At 34.3% G+C, this 11,585-nt stretch overlaps 1 protein-coding gene across 1 annotated transcript in view; it reads left to right on the top strand.

The window, feature by feature from the left end:
• The window catches only part of LOC128613922 (inactive N-acetylated-alpha-linked acidic dipeptidase-like protein 2), a 159,752-nt gene that overhangs the window by 125,543 nt on the left and 22,624 nt on the right, over positions 1-11,585 (top strand). Inside the window, exons 3-4 of the mRNA XM_053635110.1 lie at positions 1,485-1,749; positions 7,530-7,649. Coding sequence (XP_053491085.1) covers positions 1,485-1,749; positions 7,530-7,649 — 385 coding nt within the window. The remainder of the gene's footprint in view (positions 1-1,484; positions 1,750-7,529; positions 7,650-11,585) is intronic.

The raw sequence follows: 11,585 nt of genomic DNA, 5'->3' as shown, positions 1-11,585 counted from the left end.
TTATTTATGTATGTGTGGGTTTTTTTTTTGTTTTTTTTTCATTATTATTATTATTTTTTTAAAAATTAACCACTGGAAAACTCTGGGTGAAAAACCCAGAGGTAAACAAAAAAAGTGCACATCTTATTTGATTCGGTATTTTAACTGTTCATTCTGTTTTTATATTCGTTTATACGGTTTACGTCGGTTTATGTTTAAAAATTTGATTATGAAAAAGAGCAATTATACATTATGTGCAAAAAAAATCTTACCTGTATTGTTAATTGCTCTACATAACATATTTCTCCTATAGAATGTTTATTTTGCATAAGTTCAACAAAAAGTCTTTGTTATGGCTATAAAATCTTCAAAATAACAACCATCTCAGTTCTATTATATATAAAAGTAGATAAAAATAGATCATTTATAAATGGAAAGACCTCGACTTTTTTTTTTTTTTGATTTTTTTTTTTTGAAAATAATGGATTGCTTATATTATGAAAGCAACCGTTAAAAAAAAGATATTTTGAAATTTCATATTTCTGGAGACTGAACAGATTATTTAGGCTGTCTCCTAAAGTTTATGGAAGAATGGAGGGATAATATAACAGAGTTTAGAAATTAGGAATTGATGTAGTGTACATTTGGCATTGTGATATTAACTATGACACATCTGCAACATTTTTTAATGGTCCTGGTTACAATAGATATACATGTGTTTTGTGGGCTTACCTAGAAAATACTTCTAACACAACTTTTGTTAATTAATATAATGCAAATTGTTTCCCCTTCTAATAGTAATATGTTAAAATACCCTTAATATACAGGTCAATAAATATGTATGTTGCTGTGCTTCAGTAACTATGTACTATTTGTAAAATCAGAGCAAAGTCCCAGAGCAGCTGTATCAGCAACTGCTGTTTTTTGTGGCTTTTTCTTTTTTTCTTTAAAGTAAATTAGTGGGTGAAGCTGCCACCTAGCTGTCCTAAAATAAGAGTGTGACTTTATAATCATAAACTTGAAACTTTCTCAAGATATGTTGGAAATTACAATGCTTTAGTGCAATTTGTCATCATATTTGCATAATACATAAAATCACACAGGCACAGCTTTATTTCCATGCTTTATTTTACACTCCATATTGATAATACTCTCTCTTCCTGATATCATTTTAATATAGTGCTTCCACAGAGTGTGAAGACAAATGCATCTAGGGACTGCAATATTCATCAGTTTCGTTAACTGAAGCTTGTCCAAAATCTAAATTACAGCGGTCTGTCTTCAGGCCCAGGCTTCTTATAGTGGCTCACGGGTGCTATCTGTGAGGTATTTACACATCAACAGAGTGTGTAAATACCTGTAATGAATGCCAATGTTAAGGAAAAGCTAATGATGTACCGATGATGATGAGTCTTGTGCATATGCATAGAGTTTTATTAAGTGCCTTGTGAGACTGTTCTCAGTATGATGGACAGATGTATCAGTATGTCTTCTTTCTTTAACAGGGAATTTGATTCCTTATCCAGACTCGGTGAGGAAGCCTGGGTGAAGTATCTCGCCCAACGCTGGGAGGAGTTTGGTCTGAAGAACATCCAACTGATCAATTACACCGTCCTCATCAGCTCTCCTGGATCCTTACCGAATACCATCACTGATATAGCAAATAAGCGGTGCTTCCTGCCCAGTGGAGCGAGCTGTGACACAAAGGCCCACTTATCCATTAATGAGTCCTTTGCCTTTGCAGCCTACTCATCTGTGGGAAGTCTAGAGGTACAGAAAAAACCTAGCATTGCTTCTTCACTTCTTATAAAGTCCAGGGTCACAGCAAAGTCATACTCAAGGGCCTTAAATATTTACTGCAGAAAAAAGTGCATTATGGCCTCGCTTGTTCTCTCTACTTCACAGGATGTCAAAGTGCAGCAAATAAGAGAAGTTTAATGGACTTCACAGGCAATGAATATGTTCTTCAGTTGGAAAGTTAATGCAAAGCCATTATGCTGTTTGGTTCACATCACAGGAATGAACAATATATAGTCAAGCTATTTTTAGATGATCTCTAGTGATCTCTGTCTCTGGAGGGAGTGAACGAAAATCTCTTAAAGTCTATTAACACCTTTCAAGTCCAGCATGAGACATCTTAAAAGGCTTCAATGACGAAAATGTTGCATTTAGGAGCAACTCTGACTTAGTCTGTCTTTGAAGTCTGTTTGCCAAATAAGGGGTCAGTCATCCATCATTGAGCTGCTGCTTTTCAGAGTGCCCGCTGCGGCTTTGATAGAAACCACATTTGCAATATCTAACAATCAGCAGCAAAAAACAAATATAGCTCACTTTGATGGATGAAATGCCTGGGGAGCTTATAGTAATGCGACTGAATCCTGCATCCCGTCCCTGAGAGGTCACTGAGCATCACGCATTATGTCTACTTTATGACTCCCTGCCATGCAGCATGTTAAAAATTACCCACATACTTGATGTGCTCAAAACTGATGCATGCTTTATTATTATTGCATAAGTGCAAACTGTCATGGCCACCACTGACAAATTTTCTTCCGTGGTCATCATTTATGAAGTTTGCAGGTTATAAACTTTCAAATTAGAAACCTTTTCTTCTCCTCACTAATTTTAATTTGAATCATCTGAATATTTTATGAAAAGTGTATTATTGATAACTTGTTTTCCCCCTGTGAGGTAGCAAATTTAATCTCATCAAAGGAGCAACAAATTAAGAAGTTTTATCTGAGTTCTAAATAACAGTCAGAGAACATATTAGTGTAATTGAAACAGACAAGACATTAAGATTCTACTACATGTGAATAAATTTAAATCATTGCAGCTTTATTTTGTTGTTATGATGAAATGCCTTCATTGCCTGCTTATACTATGGTCACAGCAACACTATTGTTCCACTTTTGTTTAACACAAAATTATTTGATTTAGTGAACGCTGGTGTAAATATATAGTTAGTTTCATTCTGCAGGAAATTTGCTTAACAAGAGCATACATATTGATTGGGAAAAGATTTGTTTATGGGACCAGTGAATTAAGTAAAGAATAAAACATGGTGGGACATGTTGTTAGGAAAATAATCAATGACACTGTGGTGTGATGCAGTTTGAAACAAAGCACTGTTGTTGATTATTTTCGAATAACATCATATCCCGTAGTGTTTTATTTCTCATATACCATAGCAGTTTTCCAAAGCTAACAACTGCTTATGTATTAAAGAACATGTCATACACGAATCCACACTATTATTGCAGCAGCTGTAAACAGTCATTCCCTCTTTTTTTTTTCTCTCTCTTAAACTTAATAAGGCAAAGAAACAGCTCATCATAAAGCACTGACGCTGGAGACTCCTTCCAAAAATGCTACATAAATATCGCCTCACAAAAAACTTCATTTCGTTACATTTATTCGTTTAGCAGACTCTTTTATCCAAAGCGACTTACAAATGAGAAAATACAAGCAAAATTATTAACAACTATACACGTTTTATGTGCAGTGTCCTACCTAAAATTCCTGTTAGTTATTTAAGATATTAAAATAAAAACAATAACATACAAATGAGTGCATTAATATAAACCATTCAACTGGAAATACGGTCATAGCTGATGTTATGTGATGTGATATAAATCACGTTACCAAATATCTTTTGTACTGGAGTATATATATAATCTGACATGAGAATTTCCTACAATTTGTTCCTAGAATAAATTGAGTTATTCTATTCAATATAAAGAGAGAATTCTACAGACAAATAAAACAGTGTACTGTATTAACTACTGTGGATTAACTACTGCAGTGGTCAGTAATACATTTGGAGTGTAATGGCGGGGAGGGTGTTCAGGATGGGGTTGTCCCTTGGGTAATCAGTTTCGACGAGCTCACTTTCTTCCCACAGCAGATTAGCAATGATCGGGTCCTGGCACAATGCAATTACTGGTTTTAATTTCAAAGAGAGAAAGAACTGTTGGGTAGCTAAACTCTGATTGTATTCCTGGCTCCTTTTAAAATTGGATTTGGTTACCAATCGACTTATATGGGGAACATCATTGTTTTCTTATTAACTGAAGGGTTTTTTTTTCTGCCTGATGCATGTTATTTAGCCGTCATTGATTTATCAGTTGGAGTCTCAGAATCTTTCCATCTATGTGTAAAGCTGCATACTGTCTAGAAAATGAGACAGAAAGAGACAGAGCTGCTTTCGACTATGTGTTCACTCTGTATAAAAGCCATTTAGTGTGTGCCACCACATCATCCAGCTGTGTGCCAGTTTCATCCTTGTGGACTCAATAGATGCTCCATGCAGGTACTATGAATTTAAATTTGTTTAATAGTTCTGCATGAAGCCCAGCAGAATCTCATTAACTCCTGTTACTACAGTGCAATTGTCCTTTTGTGCCACCATTGATCAACAGCTGTGTGTACATATGTGTGTAAATGTGTGTATGCTAAATGATTTGTTTACAGTTAGTTGACTTTTTTTGTCTGTTTGTGGAAATGTTTAAATGCAATTTGTTCCACATTTCTGCTGAATGAATACATATAAAAGACAAATATTGTATATATTTACTGAGGGTTGTGTAAGGAAACCAACCTTAATGTTTTCTTTTATGGATATTTACATGGAAAAGTGACATGACAGTATGTTTATTCCAGAGTGAACCTTTTATTGCATTTCAGCCAGGGTGTGGCTTTGGTTTTAACATGTTTCTTGTTAAATGTTCTTTAAAAGCTGTTAACAACATTTGAACGGTTTCTTCGGGCCAGTTTGGTGCTCCATTGAGACTGGTAGAAACATGTTGCTACTGTTCATACACAAATCTATACTCTTGAACTATTGCACAATTGATAAATGGGTGTAAATATCTTCTGCAGTCGGCTCACTCTGTTAACTTAACAATGCATGATGATGGCAGTCATTGAAAACTCTTTTTATAGTAACTTTCAATTGATGCTTGCATTCTTCCATGATCCTCAATAAAGCAGATAAGAAGACTAGTTTTTTATCTCTGAAAAATGGAGAAGGATGTGTGAGATGGCATGAACAGAACCAAAATGCTCTGTGTTATGAATGCTCTCGTTAACATCGTTAACTTAATGACAGCCTCTCAGTGCACATCTCATCCTTTACTAATTTATCTGCCTCTAGCACTGAGTTAGACAGAACATTGTATGATGCCAGTGGTGACACGTTATAAATCTCCCATGACCATAGCATTGTAGTTCTGCCAATCCAAACAATATGTGCACTCTTTTCTCTGGAATTGCATTTCATTTTGTTCTGCTGACAAATGAATTGAGGAACGATAATTCAGCTGCAATTCCAGCCCTAAATTGCACCTCACCTTTGCTGCACTGGCTATTTCCTTAACTTCTTTAACTACTGATCATGTTCAATTCCAACTTGAGGGAATAAAGAATATAGTAAGCATGTAGGCAACATAAAAATGTCTGAATTTTTTTTTATAAAGATTTATACCATAGTGTAATTGAATTCTTGACCCTGATTGTTAAGAAGGTGTTGAGTAATCTTCTATAACAGTACAGCTATAATTCAAATGACATGTTTATATTAATGCACTTATTCTGATACATTATCGTTTCTATAGTAACAGCTAATTCACAGGGATTTGTATGGTAAATGAACATAATCTAAGTCTGAAATACACTGATTAAAAGCATGTTATTTAACAGCATGTACTTAAATGCATACTGCGTATTTAAAGAAAAACATATATTCATTCATATGGTGAAGTTTTATGATAGGAGACATTTAATTAACATTCATGTAAGGAATCAGCACTTTGTAACAGTCAGTAAGTGGTAACATAAGTGATGACAGCAATGAACTTGTAAAAGCAAAGAGAAGCAAAGAACCTTCCACAACATTAAATGTATCAATAAACGATTAAATATTATGAGATGTTGTTCATTAACAAATAAGAAATTGTAAGCCCTGACAAATCAGTGTGAGGAATAAAACATTTTGGGCCATGCTGTTATGGGGAAAATAATGCACTTCAGGTCAGCTTCACGTCAGGCCACATCACACCATCCCGTCATGAATTATTTCCTTATAACAGCATGGATCGTCGAGTTTTATTCCTTACATCACCCCCCTTTTTCAGGAAAAGCTGATACATCACTGCACCCACACTGTCCTGCTATCTTTACACAGACAGGAGTCATGTCTGTTTACAGTTCCTCACTTGAATGTTCTGATAAGGATAGCAACTTAAAAAAATTGCTTAATAAACCAGACATTGCTTAGCTAATAGAAAGACTTTTATGTTTAGTTGGTTGCTCTCAGCTGGGCCTCTGTCATGTTTCTTTCATACAGATTTATTTTTAAAAAATGATTTAAACCTACCTTGTATGCAGTGGCATCAATTGCTTCTTGAAGAGGTGGAGGAAAAGAAGAAAAAAATAAGCCTTTCTTAATATTGGTGCCTCAATTTCCTTTCTCAGTGTATGTACGGAATAGAAATATAACTTCCTTGACCTCCTTGACACTGCCCTTAGCAGTTTTATTTTCTTATCTAACACCCATACACTCCTAAAAATATATGATTAATGGGTTACTGGTGAGATTGTTGGGTTCTGGCTGCCAAAGGTGCGTAGTTGTTTGAAAATCATGACAGCATCACACTGAAATCAATAATCTGTGTAAGAATGCTAGAGGTTGTGTCATGAGCAGTGATTATATTTTATACCATGAATCCAAATCTTTTATGCATTTTGAAATGTTAATATAATGCATTATAACTATTACTGTAAAAAAAAAAAAAAAAAAATCAGCATTCAAAAGGTATTATACGCAAAATTATAATTATTTATGAAAATGCATTGCCTGTTATTATGCATTATGAATTGTTAATGATATATCATTAGTTGCTCATGACTCAGGTTTGTTTATACGACTTTAGGACTTATGATGTATGTTTGGTTTGTTGCTCTCAGCCAGTCTTCTTTCTTCTGGGGGTGCTGAGCTTGGTCTGATTCATGGAGGAGTTTTTAGAATGGTGAAGACGAACATAGTTAATGTATTCATCAATAAAATACAATAGATACTGTATATTTGAACTGCTGCTGTAATTATAAAAACTGTCTGTACTCATCCCTGCACTCTTATGCTCACAATATGCTCATACTGAACATCCTTTCAACACACTTAATACTGGTTGACTTCACTTTTATACAACGGTATACTGTAATGATTTATAACCCGACTCAGATGAGGATGGTTTCTTTTTGTCATTTGGTTCTGTCTGGTTCAGGGAATATTTCCTTGCCACTGTCACTTCTGGCTTGCTCATTGTAGATCTAAATCTACATCTGGATTTCTGTAAAGCTGCTTTCTTAGTTAGTTACAGTTACAATTACATTTATATAGTGCTTTTCTATTGTCAAAAGTGCTATACACATAGAATTGAATTATGTAAATGCTGAAATCAATTCTCCACTGATGAATACAGATCTAGTCGGTATTCTTATGTGATTGGAAAAAAATAATAATCTATGTCTAATCTATTTTCTCTCCTAAGGGAGAATTGGTGGATGTACAGTATGGAAGTTCTGAAGATTTGAGACTAATCCAAAATGAGAAGAACGTGACCAATAAAATAGCACTGCTTAAAATTGGACCAGTACCTTTACTCAACACGGTATGTTTAAAAAATTATTTCTAACTTCACATTATAAAGTACTGTCAAGAGTTTGGTTCAGCATTGAGATTTTATATTGATGATTTATTATGAGGCAGTAAGAGTTACTGAAACACATTCGTTGGTAACTAAGCTTATAATTACCATGAAAGTATTTAATATAGATTGAACATCTGAAAAGGGCATGATGTAATATTCCAATGAGAATTGTTCTCTTACTAAAGGAGAAACCAATGTGATTTAATAGTGAGACAAATATAATTATCAAAAAACATATCTATTTCAATGTAAAATTTGCCTCTAAAATCCACAGTGACACATTTACCCTGTACTGAGATATGATGATTGAGCTGTTATCAGTGCATATATCATTTGTTCTTGCCAGTCAGAAGTTGTTGTACCCCCTATACTGTAAATCTGTCTGAGGAATAGGTATACCTGATCCATGAAATGTTGATTATTAAGTGTTTAGTGAATTGAGAAATGTTAGAGATAAATGTTAGATGTTAAACACATTTTATTGGAAACATCTAGATCTGCTGTAATCGGTAGCATAGCATACAGTATTTATTTCACAGATTTGCTTTCAGAGTTGTGAGTGCTGCTTGTACTTGTACTTGTACTTTTCTCCATGTGCTCTTGTTTGTTGTTTGATCACTTGCCTGGTTTTAGCCCTGTCTCTACCTCTGTCCTGCCATTGGTTCGTTGCCCTATTGGGTTCTTCTGTTCTGTGTTAAGTCCTTGATTAGTTTGTCTAATTGTACCCTATTGTATCTTTGTATCTTCACAATATCTCATTGATTTGTAATTTGTGCATCTCTGATCCTTATTTCCTGTTCCACATCTATTCCTGTTTTTGTGGTTCGTGCCCATATTATTATTACTGATTCCAGATTATCCTTGTTTGATATTACACGTTTAATGACCTCCAATGGATGCTGACTACACTTTTTTGATTCACTGAGAAAAAACCCATGCTGATTATCCTGCCTGTTTTTAACAGTACATTACAATGTATGCTTTACATTTATTAATACCATTGTCAGTGAATATTTTATATATTTATATGTAGGCTTAAGGGTTTCACCCTCCAATTATGTCTTCTGTTAATAAAGCACTCATTTAGAGTCCTATTTGTATCTAAGTGCAAACAGTTAATAACTTACACAAATATTTAGGTTTCCTTATTGAATTACCATTCTGTTTCATTTTGTTTATTCTATGGCCAAAACAACACCAAACAAACAAAAAAAACTTTAATAAAACAATAAATTGCAGGTCTTGAAAGACTTTTGATTGGCAGTGTACTTATGCTCATCAGTCTGCAGCAGATACCTCAAATGACCACTAATACAATTTGGCTCAGTGTCCAGAGCTTGTGTCTTAAAGATTTTTTTTTTATTGGGCTTAGTAATTTCAGCCACATATTTTCCTTAAGGGGAGTGTTTAGCCCTGAGGTGCTCTCCTCTAGACTGATAAATGGGGATTTTTTTTTTTATGAGCCAATTATTTGTGCATGGAAGTGCCTGGAAATGCTGTATAAACAGTCTGGACAAATTTATTTTTTCTTGTTGCTGAATCGTTATAGTATGGAAGCCTGTTTCAGCCATGGAGGAAAAAAATAGAAAAGGTAACTGTGACTTTACTTCTTACAACTGTGATTTTATATCTTACAATCCTGACTTTTTTTTTCCTAGCAAATTTGAATTTACATCTTGGAATTCTGGCATTTTTTCCCTCACAGATGTGAGTACATATTGCACAAGTTTGACTTTATTTCTTGAAATTACAATTCTTTTAAAATTACATCTCACAATTCAGATTAGTTTTTTTACTCGCAAGTTAGACAGCCACTTGATTCAGTACCTGAAATGTGTAATGAAGTTACCAGATGTTAGCGTGCACTATCATCTGGTTTTCCTTGTCTTGACTAGCTGATGAGTGGTGTTCTCATATAGCCTATTCATAGAAAATGATTGATGCTTTATTAGTGCCATCTTTGTAACTCACTAAATGTCAAGTGGATGTCTAATTGCAAGAAAAAATGTCAGAATTGTGAGATATAAAGTCAAAATTGAGCAATATAAAGTAGTAATTGTGATGAAAAAAATGCCAGATTTTCAAGATGTTAACTCAAAAGTGCAAGGGAAAAAAGTCTGAATTGCGAGATAGAAAGTCGCAATCACCTTTTTTATATATGTGTGCGTATCTATGTATCTATCTATCTATCTATCTATCTATCTATCTATATATAGGTATATATGTGTGTATATATATAAAATGTATGTATACACACGCACACAAAAGCCTGTTTTTTTTGTGCAGACACATACATATAGTGAAAGCATCAGTTCCAGGTTAGTCTAGATATCCTGAGCTCATGTTACTTCGGTTCCTCTAGGTTCTCCGGTTTCCTCCCACCTCCCAAAAACATGCCAATAGGTAGACACAAGACACCAAATTATCTTTACTATTACCACTTAGTTATAGTTATAATAGTGTCACCAGAGATTTTGTTTTGATACAGTGTGCATAATTACGCAAACCTTGACAATTATCAGGGTAAATTATTATTATAGGCGCCCTACACGTCCGGCTCTCCAAAGTATTGGTGCCCTATGCGGTTGGCTCTGACAGTACCGGCGCCTTATCCGTCCTGCTCTAAAAAGTATCGCCGCCCTGTTTTGACTGGCTCTCGAAAGTATTGGCGCCCTGCATGGGCAGCTCTCGAAAGTATTGGCGCCCGATCCGATTTTTGCCACAGCAAGCACCACTCACATTTTCTTCAGGAAATGTACCGGTCTAGTTATTCATATTACTCATATTTACATCTCCATACACTTATTTAAAATTACCTTATAAGAATGAGTATGACTGTATTTTGTTTTTTATATATTCTTTCCCTGCTTTAACATGTGAACACAGGTATTGTGGTTGAATGGCAGAGGAAATATTGACCTTCTGGTGTCGTTCACTCCTGCTTTGAATTCTACCAGTGTCCCTGGCTCTCTCAGGCAGCATTTGTTTGGGAAGGTTTATTGATTTCCTTTAAAGTGAGTGCTTGGTTCTGTAGTCCATGAGGATCAAGCTTTTTAACTGCTCCTCCTTAAATGATCAGTCAGAAAATGATGATACTCATCAGATCATATAACCAAATCTACTGGTAACAGCAAAACAGAACTGATCATATTCTTGAAAAAAAGAAACAGAAAATAAAAAAAACTATTGATCATGATGTGGTACATAATCAAAATGCAAAAATAGTAAATAAATGTTCCTTTTCCAAAGAGAAGCTGTGGATGCAGGTTTCAAAAACTGGTATCAGTATGTACTCATTTCTGTTTGCATCAAATATTCCATAATGGTGAACTTAAATCATTTGAACAAATGAGAAATAGGTTTACACTCCCAAGGATCTATCTTTTTTTTTTAAAATTATATATATATATATATATATATATATATATATATATATATATATATATATATATATATATATATATATATATATATATATATATTTACAGTTGAGACATTACAACACACCAGGAATTAGAAAAAAAAAATAAAATCCTCCCCAATAGAACTTTTTTTTTTTTTAAAAGAACTTCAAACTGGACATGAGGTTAAGATATTTTTCAATGTATGTGTAATATTTCTGTCTGAATCCAAACAACACTTTACAGATAAGCGAGAAATGGGAGGCTGAAATGAACACAATTATTTCTCACGAAAGCTGGAGGAGGCATGTGGGGAGGCACATCTATGGAATATAATAGCAAGATATTTCCGGACTCCACAAATAACAGCAAAATGGAATCCGACCAGTTCAGAAAAGTGCTGGAAGCAAGTTGGTAATCACACCCATATTCTGCCATCATGCCTAAAATTAAGAAACTACCTGAAGGATGTATTTGATGCTCTTAAAGAAATCTT

Source organism: Ictalurus furcatus, chromosome 10 (assembly GCF_023375685.1).
Source record: "Ictalurus furcatus strain D&B chromosome 10, Billie_1.0, whole genome shotgun sequence".
Classification (NCBI taxonomy): Eukaryota; Metazoa; Chordata; class Actinopteri; order Siluriformes; family Ictaluridae; genus Ictalurus; species Ictalurus furcatus.
This window is presented reverse-complemented; position numbering and strand designations above follow the sequence as displayed.